The sequence below is a fragment of the Calypte anna genome, chromosome 7, assembly GCF_003957555.1.
Source record: "Calypte anna isolate BGI_N300 chromosome 7, bCalAnn1_v1.p, whole genome shotgun sequence".
Taxonomy (NCBI): Eukaryota; Metazoa; Chordata; class Aves; order Apodiformes; family Trochilidae; genus Calypte; species Calypte anna.
The window spans coordinates 27199765-27225421 of NC_044253.1; the positions used below are offsets into that span (position 1 = coordinate 27199765).

At 39.8% G+C, this 25657-nt stretch overlaps 1 protein-coding gene across 5 annotated transcripts in view; it reads left to right on the forward strand.

The window, feature by feature from the left end:
* Positions 1-25657, forward strand: part of AGAP1 (ArfGAP with GTPase domain, ankyrin repeat and PH domain 1) — a 352299-nt gene that overhangs the window by 125867 nt on the left and 200775 nt on the right. For all 5 annotated transcript variants that reach the window (XM_030453884.1, XM_030453885.1, XM_030453886.1 and 2 more), the window contains one exon: positions 128-262. In XM_030453884.1, coding sequence (XP_030309744.1) covers positions 128-262 — 135 coding nt within the window. The remainder of the gene's footprint in view (positions 1-127; positions 263-25657) is intronic.

Genomic DNA, 25657 nt, shown 5'->3' on the forward strand with positions numbered 1-25657 from the left:
CTTTAAAAAAATCTAGAAGTTTCATGATTTCTACTGAAATTCACTGCTTGGGTATTGGTAATGATAAGATGATGTTTTCAAATTGTATTGAAATGTGGGGTTTTTTTTTTCCCTGTTGCTGCTGTAGATGCTATAAATTCCAGTAATCCACGTGTCATAGATGATGCCAGAGCGAGGAAGTTATCAAATGATCTCAAGAGATGCACTTACTATGAAACCTGTGCTACTTATGGACTTAATGTGGAGAGAGTCTTCCAAGATGGTAAAGTTAACTTTATACACTCATTATTTCACGTAATACTGTAGCTGGTGTTTTTAAATAATCATTAATGTCTTATAGCTCAGGTACTTCCCTACTTTGCAGGTATTTATTAATACTTAGTTAAAAAAATAATGCTTGCTTTTAGGTATTTTTGTTATAGTAATGTAAGTGAAGTAGAGAGTTTCTTGTGCTGAACTCAGCACATGGATACTTGTATTCCTTACTAGCACCTTTAGTCTTAACTATCTTAAGCTGGTTTTAGTCTTTATTTTTCAGCTTTTTTGGGGTCTTACTTTAGTTTAGCAAAGTTTTGTTTTGGTTTAGTGTTTGTGGAGATGTTGAGAGGCTCTTTGTGCAAAGTACTTGAAAATTCTCTTGCACATTTGAAGAAGGGGCAATAAATTGAGAAAACTGATAGGAATAGAGTAAACTCCAGGCATTTGTTGAGTGTTTTAAGTTCACAGTCATATGTAGAGGTTTAGAAGTAAAGCTGGCATGATTTAAAACATTAGGAACAATGTTCTAGTTTGTCTTATAGGAGGTATTTGGGATCATTGTGTACAGTCACTAAAAAAGGAATACCAAAGGGCTTTCTGGCCATCTATTTTGGAACAGTTACCTCTTGAAAGAGCTGTGGCTGGAGAAGTCAGCAGAACTTGGGGCTTTGCTGCATCATTTGGTCTTTGTGCACCCTCTAGTGGAAATTCAGCCAGGTGTCGTGGGGCTTTGCTGTTCTCTGAGCATGGTTGTCTAATGGCTGAACTTGTCAGCTCTTACCACAGCTGTTTTGCTTGTAAAATTCTTCTTAGTAACCTGCAATACCCCTCAGAGCTCCTTAATTCTGGGTTTGGTGTTTTGATTTTTGTTCCCAGCTTTTCACTACAAAGACCTGCACTGTCACATGTGAGAGTGTCACATCAGTACCCAGAGATGTGCACAAGGATAGCTGAAATTAGAAAAGAAAAATATTCTCATTTTAAAATGGAAAATACTGACAAACACTGCACTAGGTTTAATTCCAAATAAGGGTATTTTTACCCACCCCACTGGGAGGATTTCAGAGACCAGCATTTGAAGCTGTATCATAGTGCTTTGCTCACTGTTTTTTTCCTCAAAGTAGTTGCAGAAATTACTGTTTTTCACTGCCTTGATTTTTCTATTTTGAATATGAAGTTCAAAGAACCATTAGAGGTTTTGCTAGTATTTTTATTTTTGAATGCTAGCTGTAGTTAGATTTTTAATTATATATTCTAAGTCATTGTGCTTGATGATTGTTGTACAGACTACTTTTTTTCTTTCCATCAGGGATCTTTTGGCAAAAAGCTAATTAACTTAAGGTTCTAGGAAGCTTATTTGTATTATTTGTAGAAAAAAATTACAAACATATTGTGTTTAAAGAAATACCAAGGTTTTGTTTTACCTGCCTGGCAGACAGCTATTTAGTATTTGCCAACTGATAGGATTAGGAATGCTTTGGTATAAATGTGTGACAGTTGCCAGACATGTCTGGGACTAAATCCAGTTCCTGATAATTTTTGTGCTGTTTATTTCAGCTGGGAAACAAAGCAAGTTCTTAAACCTCGTTGTGTGAGACAGTGAGAATTAAGAGTGCAGGGTGTTAATAGGGAAAGGCTTGATTAAATGACACTTGGTTTGTGCAACTCTAGAAGGTTCAGGTTGAATTTAGGCTGAACAGTGGCTATTAGTGACTTCTGTGAAGGGTTTATATAGTCTATATGCAGATCTTTGAAAGGTAGAAGTTTGAAGAACACTTCAAAATTGTTTTCCCCTCAGAAAAAAGGTGTAAAATACCATTGTAATGTACATCAGGAACTGATTTTGCTTGGCAGTAGGTGGGATTTTGGTGAAGGCTCTCACCAGGCACCAGCCAGCAATATAGGTGTTGGTATAACAGCATTGCTTTAATCACAGACTCACAGATTAGTTTGGGTTGGAAGGAACCTTAAAGATCATCTACTCACACCTGCCTGCCGTGGAATGGTGGAGACTGTACCAATGGTCTGGCACTGCCTGGGTGTTCCTGTACTGGGGCTGGTGAGGAGGCTTGGAGGAGAGCCCTGTGATGGTTGTGCTGGGGGAGCCATGCTGGAGGTGGGCACTTTTCATTGGTAGTTCCTAATCTTTGGCTGGGTGTAGTGAAATGAGGCAACCAGGTGCCACTAATTACCAGGCAGTGGGCATGAGCTTGTGTTAAGCCCACCTGTGCCTGATTAGGGCAGGCCCCAGCTGCTCATGAGCAGGATTAGGGGGCCAATAAAGGGTGAGGCTTGAAGCACAGGCTCAGCTCAGTCCTGAGCAAGCCAGCAGAGAGGTCAGTTGCTCTTCGAGCAATAGCACCGATCCAGGCTGGTTAACCCTGAGGGCAACAGACTCAGAGCACTATTTGTGAGTTTCTGCTGGAACACCTGGTTGGACCTCAGAGTGCCGTGCCCTAAGAGAGGTTTGTCTTGCAACAGCTGGGTCTACTTCAATAGGTTGTTCTTGGTCTTCGGGTTGTTGCACCTCCATAGGCTTCACCCTGTCAGCCACGTGACTCTGCATCCTTTTTCTCCATGGGTCCTGCAATCATTTATACTCTCCCCTACTCAAAACTTGGCAGTCCCCCACCTTGCTGCTATGGGACCTTTTGCCACTGGGCATCTTGGCACACGAGTGCCTTGAAGGTTGGCTCCACACATGGGCCAGCTCCTGGGCAACCTCTCTGTAGTGCCTGGCAGTGAGGTGGCTTGTGGTATCAGGCCACTGTGATGGTGATGCATGTGGCCAGATGTGGCTGTTGGGGGGACTCTGGGGGCTGGAAGATGACCTAACGTGGAAGAAGGAGGAGGGTTGGGGGGGGTGAAGGACAACTTTCCTGGGGATTGCCCCCACCCTGTTCCATTCTGCTGCCCTTGAACCCAGGGATCACAGTGCACCTCTCATTGTCTGCTGTGGCCTTTTCCCACCCCTGGGGTCTCCTGAAGGAGATGGTGGCAGCAGTGTCCTGGGAGGGTTGGGGGTCTTCAGTGACCCCTACCACCCAGCCTGGCCTTTAACACTTCCAGGGAGGGTGTAGCCACTGCTTCTCCAGACAATCTGGGCCAGTGTCTCACCACCCTCCTCCACAGCAAAGAATTTCTCTGTAATATCTCATCTAAATCTCCCTTCTTTCAGCTTAAAACCATCCCTCCTCATCCTGGCCCTCCATGCCCCTCCCCAGCTTTCCTGTAGCCCCTGGAAGGCACTCAGAGGTCTCCCTGGAGCCTTCTCTTCTCCAGGGAGAACAACCCCAACTCTCTCAACCTGTCTCCATGGGATGCCATTACTCATCCTTAATACTGTAAAAGCCTTTGACTAATGACAATAACTTAGTTTTTTTTACTTTTTCTTGAAAAATTTGTTTGCTGCTTTTGTGAAATTGTATTCAGTAGGAAAGAAAAGCTCTTATGAAATGTACACTGATCATATGCACACACTCCAATTTTGTCCCAGCTGCTTTGTGTGTTGATAGGCGTGGAGCGGAAAATATATAACCACATCTGATGGAATTTAATCAATTTGCTTATAGCTTGACATCACTGGCACATCAACTGAAAAACACTGCAGTGCTTTGTCAGTCTACATGCAGTCACTTGGTTCCCTTGTTGGCTTCTGCTTTATATTACATCTTCTCTGAAGCTGCTGTGGAACTGGCGTGGCTCTTACTTACCCAATTCTCAACAAGTCACACCTGTTCTTCAACAGGGGAGCCTGGCTGCATGATTTGGACCCCATACCCATGATTTATTTTTTAAAATGCAAGTGAATTCTTCCATGTAGTCATTGAGGGGACTGCATGTTTGATCCCTTGCAAGGGTCTTGTGAGCCTGGTTTGCTCAAAGCAAGCAGCACACAGCATTGGATAATAACTCCTCTTTGTGTTCAGAACCTTTCGAGAATAAATGGAGCAGATTATCCAACATCAGAAAGCCTAGCCTGGCTTTAAAAGCAGTTCCTGTTGTAAATACTGTCAATGGACAAGGAAAAGGAAAAGAAGGAATGAGGCATAAAAGGACAGGCTAGGTAGAGGTCTTCACACAGTATCTCCTAGGCATTTCTTAGTCAGGAAACCCTGAGTCAGTGTTAGCAGCCTTCATATGTTAAATGCATTTTTCAGCAGACTTGAAAGGAGTACAAGATAATTCTTGCATTTCATTAATAGATGGATGGATAAAGACAAGATTTTTTTTATTGTTTGTACTGAGGAAAAATAGTTGTTACAAGTTAGTAGCTGTACTCAGGACGCAGAGCTACTGTACCTATTAAGACCACTTTCTGTGCATTGTTTCTAGACCTTGCTCCCAGCTGCATGGGTGTCTGTTCCTGGGATTTAATCACTATTTGTTATATTCCAGGGTAGGCAGTGCTTGGTGTGCACATATTCCAAGTGTTTGCTTTGGTGGGTCTGTGAGGGTACTTAATATTGTTGAACAAGGTGCTGCAGCTTTTGCTGACTTTTAACTGTGGTGAATGCTTTCCTACTTCTGTATTTTCAGGATAATGTTGATTGTGATGGATGGTGGGTTTTTTGTTTCTTTGGTTTTTTTTTTTTTTTTTCTTGAAAACACATCCTGCAGTGACTGTAATGGGCAAGATTGGGTTTGCTTCAGTCATGTTAACTTCTATACTCTCACTTCTCATACCACAACTCATATTTTGACCAAGTCAAACACTGCACCAGCTGTGATATACAAATATAGTTGGTGGCACAAATGCACCCTCTTCATCATCTCCCTATTCTGTTTTTCAGAAAGTTGGGATTGGCAGTGAGTTGGTAAATCTGAAAGTGTCTTGAATACTTCCGATATCCAAACCCAGTCTGTTACCTAGCTACAGTAGCCATACCAATGAATAGTTTTGTTACAAAAGGTGCTGGTTTACCAGCTTTTTCTAAAATCAAGCTTCTTGTTTCTGTTTTTTGCCTTGATGTGTGATGTAGACCTGTCTTTTGGAAGAAGAGAAATAGCATGGAGGGGCATTTTACTCACTACTCCATTGCACACATATTAGAAATTAAATTTCTAATTTTTGGCTCTGCAAACACCCTGTCAGTGCTCATCAATTACAAATTTTGTCTGTTATAACTCATTTCCTGTGTTCCCCAGCTAAGCAGTAGAATAACTTGAATGATTGGTACAATGAAAATGGTGCTTTATTCTTGAGTTAAATCCAAACGCATTATTTGCAATGCTTTGTTACAGTTGATAAGCTCACTATAGATTGTAACAGAGCCATACATGTAACTAAATGCCACTTTACAATAATAATTAATTTTTGTCTGAAGAAAACTTCTAAGAACACTCATATGTAAGTAATGTACATCTTTGGTTTTAGATAACAGTTCTTACTATTTTTGGCAGCTGAAAACCATGGTTTGTCAACACGACTTGCCAGGGTGGTGGTTCTTAGTCCTTTGAAATGTGACTATGAGGAACTGCTTGTTTTCCCATATTGTAATAATAATTTACAAATTAAACTGTTTCAATAATATGATAGAGCTTGTAATTTCCTAAGTGTAGTAAGTATTCAGACATCCTGTGATGTAGCTGGTTTATGTAAATCATGTGAAGCTGGGCTTTGAACATTTTAAGAGGGCTGTTTTTAACCTCCACTCTGTTGTCCCACTTGGGTCTGGTCTCTGATGCTGTTTGAAGTCAGAGCTGCATGACCAGGCCCTGAATTTCATTTAGAAATAAGGGGGGGAAAAAAAAATTTCCATGGAATTAGCTTAATAACATGCCCAGCAATGGAGAGTAATAAATTGTTCTTTAGCTTTTGATATTTAGAATTGGAAATTCTAAAGCAGGAGAGTTGAGTTTTAAAAATACGATCAAATGCTAATAAGATCCATTTTACTTCTGATAATCCAATTAACAATTAGGTTTTGGGGTTTTTTTCCTGCTTATCAGAATGGATTTTATCAATTATGTTGAAAACTATTATTTTAATATTTCTTGTCAGCATAGTATTGTGATGACTGTGTACTGCCCCAGGATGCTTCTTTAATGATTTTAGCCTTCTTGAATTAGCTTGATGTACCATTAATGCATAAGAACTGCTTTTATTTTTGTCCATGATGTATTCATAATTGCACATCTTTCCCTGGTTTATGTTCAGATTTTGTTTGACCCATTTAACTAGGTGCTATGCAATTCTCTAGCATTGCAAAGGGAAAACATGTTCATATATTCAAAGGATAAAATTTTACCATCAGGGTAACTTTTGCATCACTTGGTGTGAAACAAAAGAGTTAGAATCTAATTTAGATTCCAGGTTGAGTCTGTTACTGTAGCTTGGCATTTCACTTCAGTTGTATGCCTGCTGGTGATTATAGTCAAAGGTATTTACATCTTTCAGCATAAACTTTGAGTGTAGAGATCCTTTATATTGCTCTGGTTACTAGTGTAACTCTGTGTGAGGCAAAATGCTAAAAACCTACTGGTTAGTCATGTTAGAATAATAACCTGATTTTTTTGGGGGGGAAGGGAAATTAAGCCAATCTGATTAAACCAGTCTGATCTGCTTGTGTAGTTAGTAGGAATACGTAGAACTGTGTTTCTTTTGTATCAGTATATACATATATATATATGTAAACACAATATGAATTTGTTAATATGTGTAGACATGTATTTGTGTGTGAATATGTAAGTTACTCATGAACCTTGTTTGGAAGAGATATCTGCAATGTCAGTTCAGAGCCTCCCTGTTATGTTACTATCAGACAATTGCATCCTGTGAGGATGTGCTTGGTGGAAGATTTTTGACAAAATTGTCTGCCTCAGCATGGATGGTGTTGCTGCTGCTATGTCAGTCTTGGGAAGAATGCATTGGTTCATACTGGGATTTATTTAGGGTTGGGGTTTGGTGTTCAGTACTTCAACGTATGTCCTTAACAAGGGAACACCTGAGCATCCTATTCTGTTGTGCATATTTTAGTATGTAAGTATGTGTTACATGAGTTCTCCAACACAAATTTGGGAGGTTTTACCTTGTGTGGATGGCTGTAATAGCACTGGTGTTTTGCTATTGCCCTTGGTTCTTTATTTGTGGATTATTTTTTTTTTTTAATTGAGTGCCTGTTGTGTATAAACATATACCAGAAATATTTATTTCAAATTCGAAGTAATATTTCTAATGTTGTGCTGAACAACTGTGTCTAAAAGGGGTACCTTGAAGTACGAAATCTCTATTAAGGGTTGGAAGATGACAAATTAATCCCTGCACAGGCGGATTGTGGGGAGAGGCTGTCACTTGCTATCAGTATTACCAAGTCAGCTTTTAGAGATGTATTTTCATTACGAAATGTTAATCAGTCTAATGGGAAGTAAATAAAGTCTGTCCTGTTCAGCTGACAGCTATTTTAGGAAGAGACAGTATTCAGTTTTGCACTACAGACAGCCCAAAGACTTCTTCAGTTTAGGAGCAGGGGACTCAAGGGGCAGTGCTGAGCTGGCAAGCAGGTCCCCTGGCTTCTGGAATTCCTTTGGTTTTGGTAAAATGCTGCTGGGACCTTCCAGAGAGTGCTCCTGGCCATGCCACCCCACTGATAACTCATTACCTAGGGCAGTCAAAGATGATAGAATTGTTTTGCTTGGAAAAGACCTTCAAGATCATCAAGTGCTGCCGTTAACCCACCACTGCCAAACCCTTCACCAAACCATCTACCTCAGCACATCTGCATGGTTTTTACATCTCTCCAGGGATGATGACACCACCACTGCTAGGGCGCAACAGCCCTTTTGGGGAGAAATTGTTCCTAATATCAAATCCCCTGCCACAACTTGATGCTATTTGTTCCATTTCTATCATAAAGATTGGGAGAAAACACCAACCCCCTCCTCTCTCCAACCTTCTCTCAGGGAGTAGCAGAGTGAGGTGCTTTCCCCTCAGCCTCCTCTTCTCCAGGCTGAACACCCCCAGTTCCCTCACCCTCTCCTCACAGCATTTGTGCTCCAGACCCTTCCTCAGCTCTTCTGCCCTTCTCTGGACATACTTCAGATCCTCAATATCCTTGCCGTGAGGAACCCAAAACTAAGCCCAGGATTCAAGGTGCAGGCTTGGGGTGGACTGGTGAAAACCCCACACGCTGCTCTGTGCTGCAGCACGACTGGGAAATCAAGAGTTTTTTGGTCATCCAGCGATTTTTAAAATTTTTTTGTGTGTGTGTGCTTATTTTCTGAAGAACGAGAACTGAAAAGGGTGAGCTCTTTGTCCCTAGCACTGCGGCTTATCCCGGAGCCACCCCCCCTCAGGTCCCCTCCTTCATTTTGGGCACCCCCGGTGTGTAACGGGGATCTCGGGCGCTGCCTGTGGGGGCGCCACGCGGCCGCCAGGGGGCGCTGTGGCCGCGGTTCCCGGGCGGGAACTGTCCCCAGGATGGCCGCCCCGTCCCTGCCGCTCCCCGGGACAGGCCGGCAGCTTCCAGCCTGGGAACGGGGGCTGGAGGTTCCCTCATTCCTCAAGGATGTGCTCATCCGGTGGCCGGCGGGACTCGGCAACAGCCAGGCGGTGCGTGTGTGTGTGTGTGTGTGTGCCCTCAGTGGGCGGGATCTCGTGGGGCGCTGGGTTGTCTGAAGCGCTCTGGAAGCTCGGGTGCTGTGAGGGGAGCGGGCTGAGCCACTGCCCTGTGCTGTCTGCAGCTCTGTTCTGGCTCTGACAGGCACCGTCTGCAGGCTTTGTTAGGGCTCTTGAATTTGATCATCAGTGAGATTTAAGCCGTTAGTGTTCCACAAATGTTTTCACGTTTCAATTTTTTTTTCCCGTTCTGTGTAAGGGAAGCATTTTTTTAGATGCCTCGTATACTTCCCGACTTAAAAAAAATAAGAACAAATCAACCCAGCAACTGCAGTAGGTGCATGTGCAGTGGAACAGCCCTTTCCAAGACTTGGTGCTTGCTGGAGGTTGTGCCTCTTCCCATCACTGTCCATCTCTCCAGGGAAGTGCCGCAGCTGAGCACCAAAGCAGTAATCCTGCTTGAGTAAATTCTTTACTGCAATGCTAACGTGTGATATTCTTTCTTTCCCTATTTTGTATTGCTTTGTGAAGATACAGGAAGTTTTTAATAGGTGTTAGTATGTTTTAGAAACTGTCTTCGGGGAGTTTTCTTCTGAGCTCTATATAACTGACCAGGAAATCAAAAGAATTTAGTAATGAAAGTTGTTAGAAAAAAAAGATGCAAGTGTGCAAATCAGGTATAGTTTGGCTTGCAAAGTTGGTGTCTGTATACGTTTTATTCTGAATTTGATTTTATTTTAGTATGAAACTCTGCCCATACTCCTACCTGCCCTTAACTCTTATGCACCGTTAATAAAAGAGAAGATTCAGTTTGTGCAATTTGGGAAAAAAGAATTTCTCTTCATCAGTGGTTTTGTAGTGGCTCCTTTTGTGTCCCTACAGAGTATTTCCCCTGGCATAGTGATTTCTGTTTAACCTCTCAGACCCTTAGCTGTGACTTTTCTTTATCAGTTCTCATACCATACATCAGACTTTACACTATGAGACAGTCCCATGTTAGTCAATTAGAGGATATTGTTCAGTATCTGAAGTCAATACCGTTTAGAAAGTCTCAATACAAACTCCACCCATTGAACACTTCTGGAGAAACAAGAAGAACCAGAAGAAGTCTTCATCCTGGGGAGCAGTTAGCAACAGAAGGACCAGCCTAGAACATGGCAGGTATTTGTGCAAGCAATGTAGCAAAGTATATTAGAGCTCTATTTCCCTTGGACTTGTATTTTCTCATTAAATGAAACTGACACTTTTTCGGTTGTCCCTCCTGTCTTACAAGGTCTCTTTCTGGGTATGTTTTCCTTTATGATTGGCAGTTCTTTGATGGTTTAGCCTTGCTGTTTGTTGGGACTCTTACATGTCCTTTGAATGGTTGGTGCTTTTCATGAAAATTGCAGGGACGTTGCAGCCTTTGGGGACTTTGGGATTTTTACTGCTTCATCAGATTTCTTCAACTATTCACCAGACTCAAAAGTGAGTGAAGGACAGGAGAGAAAGAGATCTTACAATTACACGTCTGCATCGTTTTTCTCAGTCTTGGAATTAAATGATGGGATGTGGAGGTATAGTCCAGGGTATGGCATTTAAGTGCTGTAATTTTTATAGAGGAGTTGAATGATGTGGTGCTGATAAAAGTTTCAGGGAGGTTTAGTTTTTAGCTATGGGAAACGTGTCATTCTCTAGGTGACTTGTAGAAAGCAGTAATCTCTGCTTTCATCTAACTTACATTTTATGAGGTTAGGTTTATAGCACTTTCTTTAGGTATTAATTGGAAATGGGCATGTTCCTGGAAACGTGGAAGATGATGGTGATGGAGAACTACTGATGTTATGGATTAGGTAGCAGCTGTTACATTTTCTGTAAAGTACAATAAGTGAAAGACCAAGTTCTTCATGTGCAAAATTCTTCACTAAATGGAAACAAGAATGTTTATACCTTTTATTAAAATATGAAAGAATAAGATTTCTAGTACTGAAGATTCAAAGTTGATCCAGTAGGTTTATATACTTTAATGCAAACTTGAAGAGAAATCCTGAGGTGGGAAATACAGTAATTTGCTTTTTATTGGTGATAGACCTGAAGGTGAGAGACATAAGCAGTGAGTTTTATAGCATCATCTAAAGTATATTTGAAAGAGAAAATGTTATAATCACATTGACAAAGTGTTCTGCAAGCACTTGGGAATTTTTTTTCCATTGACACCAAAAACTGGAGTAAAACCAAAATGCAGTAAGAAGGAGAAAGTTCGAAAATTTAATTTTTAAAATTTCTGCCTTTTCTATTGCTGGTATTTTAAACTTGGAGATTGTTTTTGTATGCATTCAGCCTGATCTGCTTATGCATTCAGTGCTGTGAATAAAATGGGATTTTTGTTCTTGTCCCACTGTATTAATGTGACCTCCATCAAATATTAAAAATTACTATTTAATATCTGTGTTTCAGTAATGTCTGCATAGTAGTCATAGATTAAATTTTAGTTCTGTGTGCTGATGTGGGCATAAGCACTAATCTGAAGGACTGTGATTGTTCTTTCTCCAGAGCTGGAGCTTGTGTTCAGTTTTATAACCATGCCTGAAAAAAAATGATATTGCGTGCTCTCCTTTTTTTCTTAACCATTGAGTGTAATTTATTTGTGATCTACTTCTTTAAAATAGGGGATAGCGTAGATATTAGCCTCAGTGAATATGTGGCATTTTTAATATCATACAGAAATATAATTTCCATTTTTTTGTGCTTAGATTTTAATTTCTAAGCTGTTCCTGGGTTACGGGTTTGTGTTGCTGTTGAGTTAACTACCTTGGGAAAATAAAGCTGCTGCTAAATGCTCTTGTATCTTCTGGCACCTTGGTCTTAGGAGAAAAAGAGGATCAAAATAAGAATGAAAGTAAGCCAGATGTTCTGTCAGCTAGACAGAAGTTGAGTAATGGGAATTTTGTCATGCTGCAATTCCTGGTAGAATTGATGAGAGAAGCTGAAAAAAGCAGTGACAATTTTTGCTGTTCTTTTTGAGATAAGTGATCTGAGCAGCAAACTGATCTCAGTGAGTAACACAGTAACAGCATGACTGCTGACAGGGCTCGAGTACTGGGAATGTATCCAAATGAGAGGATTTGGAAAAAATTAAACACCGTTGGGTGATATCTGTTCGCTAGATGACTCTTCAGCCCTGCTTTGCAATTGGTAAGGATGCTGTTAGGGAGGGTGGCAGATATGACCACAAAGTCAGATAAGGGCTAAAAATGGTTCCAGCAGAGTATGAGCTCCTTGAAGTGTCAGTGTACATTTTCTTTATTACGGTGATATAATTTATTCACTGATATAATTATCCCTAAAATGTTAAATATCCCTAAATATTGACCCTTATTACAACCTTTTTTTTTTTTGTGGATTTAAATTCTTTATTTGGCAGAAAATGCATTTGCTGTCTTAGCAATGCTGAATGACAGAATAGCAGATAACATATCAAGTATCTTGTGTCAAGAGAGATGCAAGGAAAATGCACCCCTGCCCCTTGCTATAAAACCAACTAGACTAATGCCAAACAGTTCAGAGCATTTTTAACACCTGGAAACAAAACCTGTGCTCAAGATAGAAAGTAGAGGCTGTACAAACAAAGATAGGAGGCAATACCAAGCCTTCGGAGTCTTGTGGGAAAATCCTACTTCACCTTGAGAAGCAGCAGCTCTGGTGCATCCTGCTGTGGTATTTCTGGCCATCCCTTGAGGTTCCAAAAAATAATTGTTGCTCTTAATGCATTTGTTGGTTTTGGCATACAGCATTCTGAAGTTCTTGCAGCTGAGTTGTCAAACAAACAACTCTTAAAAAGAATGGCATTATGTTTGTATTTCTTAGTTTTTGTTACTTGAGTCTGTTTCTGAGTGTTTGCAGTGTATTTTGTAACGCTTGTTGAAGAAAATAGCTCACTTTTTCCTCTTAAAACAAAGGAATGCTTTTTGTCTGAGCTATTGAACATTTATAACTGGTGTAATAAACATAATCCTTTTGTAATGTTCTCTGTTGTGTAACAAACACATTTTAAACATCAAAGTTTATTATTAGCATAGATTGCTCTTCAAAAGCTAATTGTGAAATGCATTGCAAATCATTTCCTTTCAACTAATCTGTGTGCATATGCAAATCCTATTGGAACTACTCTAGGATTAGCACTTGTGTATTCAGAGTTTAAAAGCCTGCATGAACATGTGGGGGTGTGTGCAGTAAGCCAAAATAAAGCTGGGCTTTAGTATTCTGAATTCTGTGCCAGAATATACCCAGCACTGCTACCAAGTTTAAAATTACCTGGATTTTCCTTATTCTTTATAAACAAGAGACTCCTTAAACTAATTGCATATAATGTAACTTTGAAATCGAAGCTTGATCTGATGAGGTACCTTGCAGTTGTAGTTCTCTAGTGTTGCAGAAGGAAACTTGTACCCACTAGAAGTGGAACTTTTAACTCTTTCTACTTAGAAAAAAAGCTTTTACAAATAGAAGAGCATTTGTAACACGTTTTTTGTCAACAGTAAATGCATAGTGGATTTTGCCTGTAATCAATTAATTTTATTTCAATTTTTAGAGAAGGTTTAATTGACCAGTGAGTTGCTTAACAGGCAGCTTTCTCTCTGGCCAGTCATTAAGACTGCTGGTGAATGGCCAGACCTGCCAGCACAGGGTATGTGAGGTGCTTATTAAGGCAGATAAACTGGGATGCAGGATTGGCTAGGATAGCTCTTGATCCCTGGGCATCCCAAATCCTTTGTTAAGGATAAAAAAATCCCATGAACCTACAGAAGCTTGTTGTCCATATCCTTACCATAATGATACCTAGATTGTTGGGGTATTGCAATCCTTAATGTGTATTTTATAAATGTTTGATATTATAAATCAATGTTGTTCTCTTACATCAACCTCTTCTGTTTAGTTTCCGTAGTTATTGGAGTTGTGTGTTCTTACATGGCCCAAGCAACATGGCCAAACTGGATTGTAGGATCTAGTTAGTATTTTGTGGAAAATACAGCAATGGAGAGCTACAAGGATGATTAAGGGACCAGAACATCTCTCATGAAGGAAGACTGAGAGAACTGGGTCTGCTTAACCTTAGAGTAAAGAAGGCTGAGAGAGGATCTTATTAATGTAAATAAAGGTCTGAGGGGTGAGTGTCAAGAGGATGAGGCCAGTCTTTTTTCAGTGGTGCCCAGTGATAGGACAAGGAATAATGGGTTTAATCTAGAACATGGGACAGTCCATCTCAACATGAGGAGAAACTTCTTTACTGTGTCTAGGATGGTACAAAAATTTTGACATGCCAAGTATTTTCTTGCCCATTTGACTTGGAGGGAAGGGCAAAGTGGTTTCTTGATGGGTACACTGACACATCTGGTGTCACTTCATTATCTGCTGATAATTGCTAGCTAATGGGAAGCAGCCACACTGTGTGCCTTGGCCCTTGTTTGCTGGTGTGGTGGTTTTCATTGATTTTCCTTTTTTCTTTTTTCTTTTTGTCTATTATTTCCTTTTTAAAATTTTTTATGCCTTACACATATGTGTGTTACTGAAGCCTTAATTTGCATCAGAGCTTCTTCCGAGGAAGAAAGTTGTCTTTGTCCTGATAAAGGGAGGGTGATGCTGTCACCCTGGGCACTGAGTGGAGCTGACAGCACCCACTGCCATAGGGCACCTGCATGGACATGAGTTGTCCTGCCTTCTGGGGAAGCTGGTGTGGTCCTTGGCAGCTGATTTAAAATAAACAATTAATGAAATTAGGCATGAAGCAGATGGGGTAGGAAAATGAAAATGTGTTTTCATATGGTGGTGACATATTTGTGATTTGTTTGTGAATTACTTACATGTTGTTTGTGAAACAAATGTCACTTCTCTTGGACTTTAAAAGTAGTATCTCTCTCTGACTTAGTCTCAGTCAATAGATCCTCTGCTTTCCTTGGAAGCAAACAGAGCAGTGTGCTGGTGTCAGCCAGGCACATGGTTGGCACCATCTGTGGAGAAAGCAATGCCATGCTCAGACCATGACCACTGGGTAGTCACCTACAGGAGCTTTTAGAAAAATTATTTTAAAGCTGGTATAAGACTAAAAAGCTAATAGATTTTTTTTATATAAATGTATGAATACCTGTTCCTTTCTGTTTGAGTAGTAGTAGGTCCTAGAATTGATTTCTAGGCACACAAGATCTGTTGCATTAGGTACCTTCTCGAGTGTCTCATTGCATGCGTGCCCTTTGAAAAGGAAGACATAAGATGCTTTTCAGCATCATAAAACAATTTCAAATTTAGAGCATGAAGAAAAACAGACCTTTGCCTATCTGCATGTAGTGAAGGAACATTATTGGCAAATGCTAAAGAAATATTTTTTCCATAGAAAATTGGATTTTGTGCATAAAACTCGTTAATATTACTAAAGACAGGTCATTACTGGTTTCAAGTCGTATATGCAAACTCCAAGAGATGTAGTAAGCTAGTGGTGCTTCTGTTGGTGATACTTTTGTATAAAAATAATTGTGAGGAGTAAATCAGCTTCAGTTTAGCACATATACAGTTGACTCATGCTCGTCATTTATGCCTCTTCTGATGGCTGATACAGTTGCTTGTGTCTTAGGCATCATGATTTACTGTCTCATGGAAATGTACGTTTAGATTTAAGCTGTGCCATAGTGTAACTAATGAGAAATACAGGAAATTTATAGTACTGGATGACTGATTAGATAAGTACCTAGACATTAATTGAAATCTGAGGACTCCCAGCTGTCTTTCAGATTTAAAAAAAACAAAAACTTTTTGGACAAGCAAAACTATTGCTTCATAGTGTTTTGGAAGGACTTTCCATGTTTATAGAGGGCATGGGAAGGGAAAGGTGGAAAACTGGTAGAGTTCTTTTGTAATTTGCCAATGCTTGAATAATTAGTGTGTATCCCCTAATGACCTGCAACAACTCATTAATTTATACCTGTAGCAGTATCCTTAGCTTCTTACTGTACAGTCTCAGTGTGGCTTCAGTTTGCTTCCTCTAGGATTGTGTGTTTAGGCCCCAGTTTGGTACAGATACTTGGCAGTTTCCACTTTCCTTCCCTGTCCCTGTTTAGCAGAAAAGCTTCAGGCTTAAGTGTTTGGCAAATTAACTGGATAAATACTTAATGTTAATTTCTCCATTAATAACACTGTTGAACTGGTCATCTCTAAAGAGAGCTCACAGCTTTCTTCTGTGCTATCATTCTGTAAATGTACCATTCTTGCTGAAGCTAAGTCTTGTGAAAATGTCTAAATTTTCCCATTAAGTGCTTAAAAAGTAATAAAACTAAAGCTATTAGCCTTCACTTGTCAGATCTGTATCAAGAGAAATACTCTTCCTTGCAATAAATCTGATCAAGTGTTTGACATTTATATCATTCGAATTCATTCTCTGGAAATGGACCTTTGAAGGTAAATTGCATTAAGTAGGGCAGTTTAAATTTTTAATACAATCTTATTGTAACTGATAGCAAATGATTAAAATGCAAAGGGGGGCTTATATGTTTTGTGAGATTTATGTTAAATGCTTCTACTTGAGCTAGTAACTATTTTTCTGACAGTTAAATGCACATAAAGCCAGAAAAACAAAGGATTTAGCCCTCAGCAATAAAGTGGTTGACTTTTTATCTGCTATTGGATTTCTTGAGGTAGATTTTGAGCTGGGATTAACTGGTGGATGAAGTTGCAAAGCCACTCTCCATCACATTTGAAAAGTCATGGTAGTCTGGTGAAGGTGCCGCTGACTGGAAAAGGGGAAACATAACTCTTGTTTTCAAAAATGGAAAAAAAAGACCCAGGGAACTCCAGAAAGTCAGTCTCACCTCTATGCCTGGCAAGATCATGGAGCAGATCCTCCTGAAGGCTCTGCTTAGGCATGTGAATAACAAAGGAGTTGCTGGTGACAGCTTCACTAAGAGCAAGTCCTGCCTGACTCATTTGGTGGCGATGGGGTCACAGCCTTGGTGGACAAAGAGCAACAGATGTCATCTGCCTGGACATGTGCAGAGCGTTGGACACTGTCCCACATGACACTCTGATCTCTAAACTGGAACAGTTCAGGTGGATAAGGAACTGGCTGGATGGCCACACCCAAAGAGTTGTGATCAATAGCTCAGTGTCCAAATGGAGAGATGTGATGAGTGGTGTTCCTCAGGGGTTAGAGCAGAGCACAACATCCTTGTGGGTGACATGGGCTGTGGAATTGAATGTACCCACAGCAGATTTGCTGATGACACCAAACTGTGTGGTGAAGCCAACACACCAGAGGGAAGGGATGGCATCCTGAAGGACCTTAACAGGCTTGAGAAATGGGCTCATGTGAACTGCATGAAGTTCAATAAGGCCAAGAGCAAGGTTCTGCACCTGGGTCAAATCAATCCCATGCATGAATACAGATTATGAGGAGAAAGGATTAAGGACAGCCCTGAGGAAAAGGACTTGGGGGTGGTGATGGTGGACCAGAAGCTTAACATGAGCCATCAATGTGCTCTTGTAGCCCAGAAAGCCACCTGTGTCCTGGGCTGCATCAAAAGAAGCACAAATTTGGTGAAGGGAGGGGATTCTCCCCATCTGTACTCTGATCTTTTGGGACCCTACCTGGAGCACTCTGTCCAGTTCTGGAGTCCCCAGCATAAGAGGGACATAGAGGTCCTGGAATGTGTCGAGAGGAGAGACACTGATCAGAGGGCTGGAGCACCTCCCCTATGAAGCCAGGCTAAAGAGGTGGGGTTGTTCAGCCTGGAGAAGAGGAGGCTCTGATGTGACCTCACAGCAACTTTCCAATATTTGAAGGAGGCCTACAAGAAAGCTGGGGCAGGGATTTTTATCTGGGTGTGTAGTGAGAGGACAAGGGGAAATAGTTTTAAGACTTGAAGAGGGGAGATTTAGGTTAGACATTAGGAAAAAATTCTTTAATTTGAGGGTGGTGAGACACTGGAACAGATTGCCCAAGTCAGTCATGGCTGCCCTTTCCCTGGAAGTGTTGAAGGCCAGGTTGGATGAGACTTTAAGCAAGGTCTAGTGGAAGGTGTCCCTGCCCATGCAGATGAACTAGATGATCTTCAAGGTACATTCTGACCCAAATGAGTCCGAGATTCTATGATACCATTCTAGAATTTATTTTACCTGTGAGTGAAGCAGCAGTTTTAGTAAGTTTAAAAATGTCTCTGGTGGGAATTAGTGCATCTAAGAGGTGGATTTTGATTACTTAATGGAAAATGAGCTTATCAGCTAAGGTGCTATGGTTAATCTTATTTAGATCCCTGGTTGCTTGTTTTGAGGAAGGCTTTGCTGTGAAATGTGAGAACACTGTTGAATTTCTTGATTTTGATGGTGAATGATATACCTAATTCTGGCTTTAGAAGTCATGATGTTTGTGGTTTTGCTTTGCACAGTGTGTGGTTTCTCATTGTAACTCAGTTTGATACAGGAAATTGTTGTCTTTTGGTGCAGCTGCATCTTTATTGTAATACTGAAGTTTGAGTGTCTTAAAAGTACCTCAGTTACTTTTCATTTTGAAAATCAAACCCCTGCGTGTAAATCATCTGCTTTGTAGCTTTTGGTCTGCTGTATGACTGTCTGCCAGGAGGGCAGGGGGAGACATAAATAGCTTGCCATTAATTTTAATCCATCAGTACAGAACTGAAGCGTGCCTTCAATTACATGGTTTTATTAATCAAGCTGTGGTTTGGAGCAATATCATCAGGCTCACCTCTCACAGTGACAGGGAAAATTCCATAACAGGTTATGAGACAAAGCTCTGGGTTTCATTAAACATATGTATTACAATTGCTCTGCCTATATGAATCTTGATACTAAAATATGGGAATCAAAGAGAACCAACTTAACAGAGCCACATCTGATTATTTCAAATACTGGCTGAAAGTGACTCTTGAAGAGTGTTAAAAAATTGCTGTGGAATACCAGCGCAAAATGATGAGTATTTATTAGCTAAGTAGTCTTTGACATAGATGTCAAAGAGCATATTTAAATGCTGAATAAAATTAGTTACATTTCCTCAAGAGCAAGTAAACTTTAGCAAGCAGAATATCAGAAAGAAGGACAGTGTTGCTTGTGCTTGGAGTGTTCTTAAACAGCAGTCTGGTTTTTATCCTATCTTCCAGCCACTTTCTGCTTGTTTTGCAACTTGAGGAATAAACTCTCTGCTTTCTGCCAGTTCAGGCTGGACAGGGTGTTTATGTAGAGGGTTTGGACTACTTTGAGATGGGGCAAACCATGAGACTGTCACTCATGCTCACAGTTACCTTGCAGTCTTTTCATCCTTCCTGAAGGCATTGCTAAACCTGCTCTTGAGGCGTCCAAACTTTTATTTCTTACAGATAAGCTGGTTTTAGGGCTGCTGCAATACTTCAGAATTTGAAGATACAGCATTCCTATTCACAAATTACTTTTTTTCACTCTGATACACTGGGGGTGCAGCCTTTGGTTTTGGACAAGCTGTGTATAGTTCTGGCACAGTTGCACTTCTTGATTTAGAGACTTTGCATTTTTAGAAAACTATTTAAAATAATTTTGGCAGTTTAAGAATTTGTTTTTTTAATTATTCTAATATTTTTTTTTTTTAACAAAGCCTTTTCTTCACAGATGAATTAATAGAACTCTGTGAACAAGACAGAATGGGAATTTGGTTTAGTAAATGTGAATAAGCTTATTTCTTTCTACAAGGATGGGTAGGTCTCATTCTCACCAACGTAACCAGAAGTTTCTGACCTTCTATGTGCTGCTAGGGAGCTTATTAGATGTGCTTAAATCTTTAGAAAATACCAACATTGTCTCTGGAAACTGTAAATCCATAGCATACTGTACAAAGTGGGCTTTCCATGAAGCTACTTGAAAATGTGAAATTTTTATGTGGTAAAATTTTTAAGCATGGTATTGCTGCATTCTTTATATCTGTTTTGATATGATTAATAAATAATTCTGTGTGCTTTGATACTAAATAACATACAACTGCTATGTTGAATAATCTTTGCTTTAAAAGATAATTAAAAACCTATTAAATGAGCATATTACAAAACTTCATTTTGACACTGTATTCCAATATCCTGTTTTCTGTTTCTGGTTTGTTCAGGGTGTGGTTTGGCTGGATTTTAAAATTTTTTTTCAATGCTTTTTAACCTTTGTATTTAATATTGCATCTTTGTGTGGGAAATACCAGATTTTATTGCTTGATTCCCTCATAATGGAACTATCAAGAGAGCTTCATAACTTACTGCTTGGGTAAATCTATGGGCGAAGGTCTTTACCTGTGTTTCTGAAGCAGTGTTTGCCCTATAAATCCTCAAGCTGTATGCTTCTGCTTGCAATACAGTTTGAGTAGTGGAGAAAACATAGGGTTTTTTTTTTAGATTTCTTTAGATGTCAGATGCTTACCAGATTTTTTAGCAGATTTATTGATATATTTGTTTACTTAAAGCTTGCGAGACAGTGATTTCCATCAAAGGTGTTGAATAAATGATATACAGCATTACTGGTAATTACCTGTGCAAGAAAAAAAAATATATAGGCATTGATTAGAGAGATTTCATACTGACACTTATTTATAGCTGTATTTTTGTATCTGGTAAAACAAAGTTATTATTTCTGAGAGCTAGAGCTGAAATGTGTATTTCAATTAAAGCATTGCATAAAAACAAAGGTAACCAGTAAGGTGGTATTTTAAATCTATTTCAAGGAGGTTTGTATTAAAATATTTTAGAATCATGAACACTGAACAAGCCTATTATAACTGAACTTTGTTACTAATAAATGTGATCATGAAACAATATTTTTCAGTATAAAATTCCTTTGTTCATATATATTGTTTCCTATTTGCTTGCTTTTTGAGGTAGCCTTATAATTGTTGGAAACTATCTAATTTTGAGGAGTTTTAGTAGGTGAAAGAATTGTGCATTTCAGTAATAAGATACAACTTCAAGCTCTTTTGAGGAAACTGTGTCATAATATAATAAAACAATAATGCACTTTATGTTCAATGTAGACATTTCTCATATTGCTTAGTTACAGCCCTGATGAGCCTGAGCTGGCTTTAAAGAGCCTGCTCTGCTACAGGTAGACCTGCTGCTGAGCTGTGTATTAGCCCATCGTTCCCAGAAAAATATAAATGGGTATCTCAAACAATTATGTTCAGCTTAAAGTTATAACTATTCCACATTAAAGAAAGTGAAGACTAATACCTATAAGCAAAGTACATGGCTTTGCTTATCCTCCTTGATCTGTATTTGGCAGAAGCTATATTGCTGTTTTGTTAACTTCATAGCTTGTATGCTTCACTGTCCTGGTGATATTTTCATTCCAAAATTAACATGAGTAGCCTTGCCTTTGTTCCATCCTGAAGGTAACTGTTTATTACAGTCAGTATTTAAATCTCCTAATAGAAGTAATCAATACAATACCTTCATTTCCAGCAAATTAACAGCCCTAGAAGGTAACTGAGACATAAATGAGGATAAATTTGTTTTAATATTATGACAGAAATGGAACTTAGAATCTTGTGTTCAAACTTGTCTTCCTGTTTTGGGAGTAACTTTGAAGCTCTCACAAGGACTGGAGTCTGTTAACTGGGACTGTGTGCTCACTGGCACGGTGTGGGACTGTGTTGAAGGCTTTGCTCAGGTCCAGGTAGATGTCATTTGCTCTCCCCTTGTCTATTGATGTTGTGACCTTTTCCTAGAATACCACAGGGTTTGTCAGGCATGATTTGCCCAAATTATTTTTGTTCATCTAATGAAGCATGATTTTGTTAATGTATTAGTTATGCTGGTTATGCTTCTACTTTCCCTTTCCTGCTCCCTACCAGGTTCTGTTGAGGTTACTGGGACTTTTTTTAGGTACCAGGCCTTGTGCAATAATTAGTTAATCACAGTCATAGAATTTTAGATTGGAAGGGACCTCAAGGATCATCTGGTCCAACCCTTCTAATACTACAGGTTGCATGAGGTGTCTCATCACCTTGTCAAACTGAGGCATAGAACTTTCCAAAGTGGAGGAGTCCATCACTTCCCCTGGGAGACCATTCCATGTCTGACTGTCCACATAGTGAAAAATTTACCTCTTGTGTCCAATTGGAATTTCCCCTGGAGCAACTTGTGCCCATTGCCTCTTCTCTTACCATGTATCTGAACGGCACTCCTGGGCTGTGTTCCCAGGTGCAAATTCTTTCACTTCTAGGTTATTTATGCCCTAGTGTTCATATTCTTGGCTGGAGGTGCTAGCTGGGATACTTATCTCTGTATTAGTTTCTCTGTTCTGTAGGAACAAAGTAATAAAAGAGGGGAGGCAGCAAGCGTTGACCATATCAGCTCCAGGAGGGACTCAGGCAGTGCAGGGTCAAGCTGGGTGATGGAATTAACACTTGTCCTTATGCTTGGTGTTGCAAAATGCAGGGTTACAAATTTTGTGATGGTTCTGAAGCTCTTTCCTTGCTTTGTGATTATAAGCGCTAGGCAAATATTTAGACCTTGTGCTAATGTAAAATTCATTTTTCACAATTCTTATCACTTAAACAGAATCAGGTTTCTTATGTAAGCCTTGTGACGAAACATGAATTTGCTCACACTTCCAAGTATCAGCGTGGGCTTTGGCTCTCTGTGCAGTGAGACCATGCCCTTCTCAGGATGCAGTATGGTGCAGATACTGGTTACTCTTCCTTATTATTCATCATCTTACCAAGCACCTTGCTTAGCACCAGTTGCAGCAAGGTAAACATTCTCTGCTTTTCGTCAGCCCAGTTCTCTTGATGGTCTGTAAAAGCAGTCACATCAGTACTGGTCATGAATGTGACTCCAACCCACAGGTTTGCAAGAATTAAAATTTGTCAGAGAAGTAAAAAAACCCAACATTTATTTTCAGAGGTCCAACTCTTCCCATCAGCAAGAGCATTTGGGTTTCATTTAAAATTAGTTCTTCACCTTTAGGAATCCCTAATGGTTGGTAGGAATTGAACAGAGACTTTCCCCAAAGACACAATGATGTTTGTTGTTCAAAGTGGCCTGTGAGGTGACTGGGGGTGGGTGGTGTTTGAAGATGAAAGGTAAGCTTTGTGTACATTTCAGATTTATTTTTTTGTCCAGCAGTTAAAATAGATATTCATGAGTGTTTGTCCCTTCTTTTGTTTTGCAGTCATCCATAAGCATTCCAGCTTCAGCTGAAATCTGTGTTCTGGCAGTAAGTGGAAGGAAATCTACTGCCACAAAAATTTACTTACCCAATTCTTGCATTCCCATATTTTGCACAATATGGCAGGTTTTTACTGAACATGGTGTTTCTTCCTACTCAAACACACAGTGGAGATAAATAAATGGTATTATACATGTTTTTATGAGAAACCAATTTGATTTAAATTAGTAGTAATTCAGGAAGACTGTTTGCATCTCTTAAGTATGTAGTACTATTGTACTGGTAAAATGAATTTATATTATGAATATGCATTGTATATCTATGCCAGATGTTACAGATGTTACAGACATTGTGTTCTTGAAGTCTTTCCTTTTATTAGTTCAAATGTTGCTTGGTAAAGAACAGCATAAAGGGAGCTCTATTCACGGCCTTTTGGGAAAGACAGCAGTGATGTGATTGTTGATATCTCTGAATGTTCTCCAGGACTCGCCTTAAAACAGAGCTCAGCTCTTGGGCTAGATGAGGTTTCCCTAAATACATCTGTTAGGTGATGCAGAGGTAACTTTGTGTTTTCAGTTTTAAGAGGTGTGGAGCTAGATGAGACAGACAGTCTTACTTGTTGTGTCTTGGACTTCTTTCAAGGAGCGTTTTCCCCCCAGGGCTCTTCCTTTCTTGTCCTGATGCTTGAATGAAGCTGTGCTAATGAGATTTTAGAGACCTGGCTGCCCCCACCAAAGCAGCCTCACACTGCTGGAGAAGTTGACATGTGAACAGCCCTTTGAACCCAGGAAAGACAGCTCTGTCAGAGCAGTTACTCTGGCAACAGTATTTCTAATGGTGATTAGCTCCAAAATGGAGCATTATGGAAGCTCAGCTCTGGGTTTTGGGGAGTGGAGATGGCCTGATATTCCTCCCGTTAGTGATAGTCCTCTGGCTGTCAGCACCACACTGCCAGGAGTGAAATGGGAGAGCTTTGTTTGGCAAATATCAGCGTTCTGGGTAATTGTCCATGTGCAAATGGAAACAGTGGTAGTTTGGAATGCAGATCTGCCGAGCTGGAGTGCTGCTGCTTTTCTTCCCAGCTCCGAGGCAGCTATAGACCACTGAGCCTTCCTGCCTGGTGCTGTGGCCTTCCAGTAACTATCCAGAGAAAAGTTAATAGGTGGCTCAACTAACAAAAAGTAGCATTGGAGATGAAAGTGACAGGGGGTGGGAAGGTTAATTTTGTTTTGGTGAGTCAGGTCAGGCATGGAAGAAGAGGCATTCAGGTCAAGAACTTTCTCTCCAAACTTAAACATTTTATTCATCTTGCAGATCAGGAATTTCACCTGTTTTTAATTAACAAGCCTAAAAGCAAAATATAGCTTCCAGTCATTCTGACTTGTGAAATTAGGTTAAATATATAAGAAATAAGCACCGGTCTTCCTCAAAACCCAAATATTTGCTAAACACCAGTTCTGCTGGTTTGTAACTGTAAATATCCTCAATATATCTGTATTTATTTGCAGAAAAGGTCTTGACTTTACAAATAAATTTGGTTTAGCTTTTTTATATTGCAGTTAATGGCTTACAATAAAAATCTCTCTGAAATTGATAGCTTAATTGAGTATATAAAAGTAGAGAGAATTCAATTGATTTTTAAAAATAGTTTAAATGCTTGTCACTATCTTGATTATTTTTTATGTCTGCCACATAGATTGAGTCTGTTCATTTGTTTTAGAAACAGATCTTAGGGAGTATATTTGCCTTAAATTCAGAAACACTGAATCATCTTTGGGATGAGATGGAACCTGAAAGCTCTGGGGCAAAAATATTTCTGCTTTCTTGCTTCTCTATTCACTTTATAGAAGAGCATTTGGTTTAATTGTATAGCTTCCTCTGGGCTGACATTTCAATTATAGGCACTTCAATATTAATCTGAAGTTTTTGTCTCTGAGTAGTCTTAAATTGGTTAATGATGTACACTGGTTGGCTATTATTAACAGTAAAATTATGTTTACATAAGGCCATAGCATCAGGCTTTCCTGAACAGCAGTATTTCTTGCTGTGCAGTTTTCAGCAGAGGTCCCACCCAACCACTCAGCTGCCTAAAGTGTGATGGTGGTGGCACTGCCATTTGGAAAAACAATTCATCTTTGTGGACATTTTCTAATCTAGGAATACTCTGACAAAGTTGTTCTTAAGTCCAGTGTGAACCTGTATATAGTTGTAGCTGTGGAAACAAAATGTCTTGGTTTAAGGATTTTTCCTGCCACTGCCTTGTCCTGGCCACCTGCTACTTTGAGTCCTAACAAAGGTGTAATGGAAACAGGTTTGGAGGTGAAGTAGTGAAGTACAGCATAGCTGTTCTCTGGATCTGGCTTAAGTTCTTATAATTATGGTGTGTTTCTCTCTTGCTACACAACCATTTAACTGTGTTTTTTTTCCTCCTAACTACTGTGTCTGAAGATGTCAGCAGCAGGAGTTAGCAGATCTGTGAGGTTTTCAGTGCCAGCCATTTTAAGTTATGTGTATTTCAGGGCTTTCTTCTCTGGAATAGAAGATGTAGAAAATGTGAATTTGCAGCAGCACTGCTGGGGAGATATGTGCTGAACCCCTTTTATTGACTTCTGATGGGCAAGATTTAGGTTTCATCTCTTCTCTCAAGGTAGCTTTAGAAAGAGCACAGTAGGTCTTTTGACAGTCCAGCAA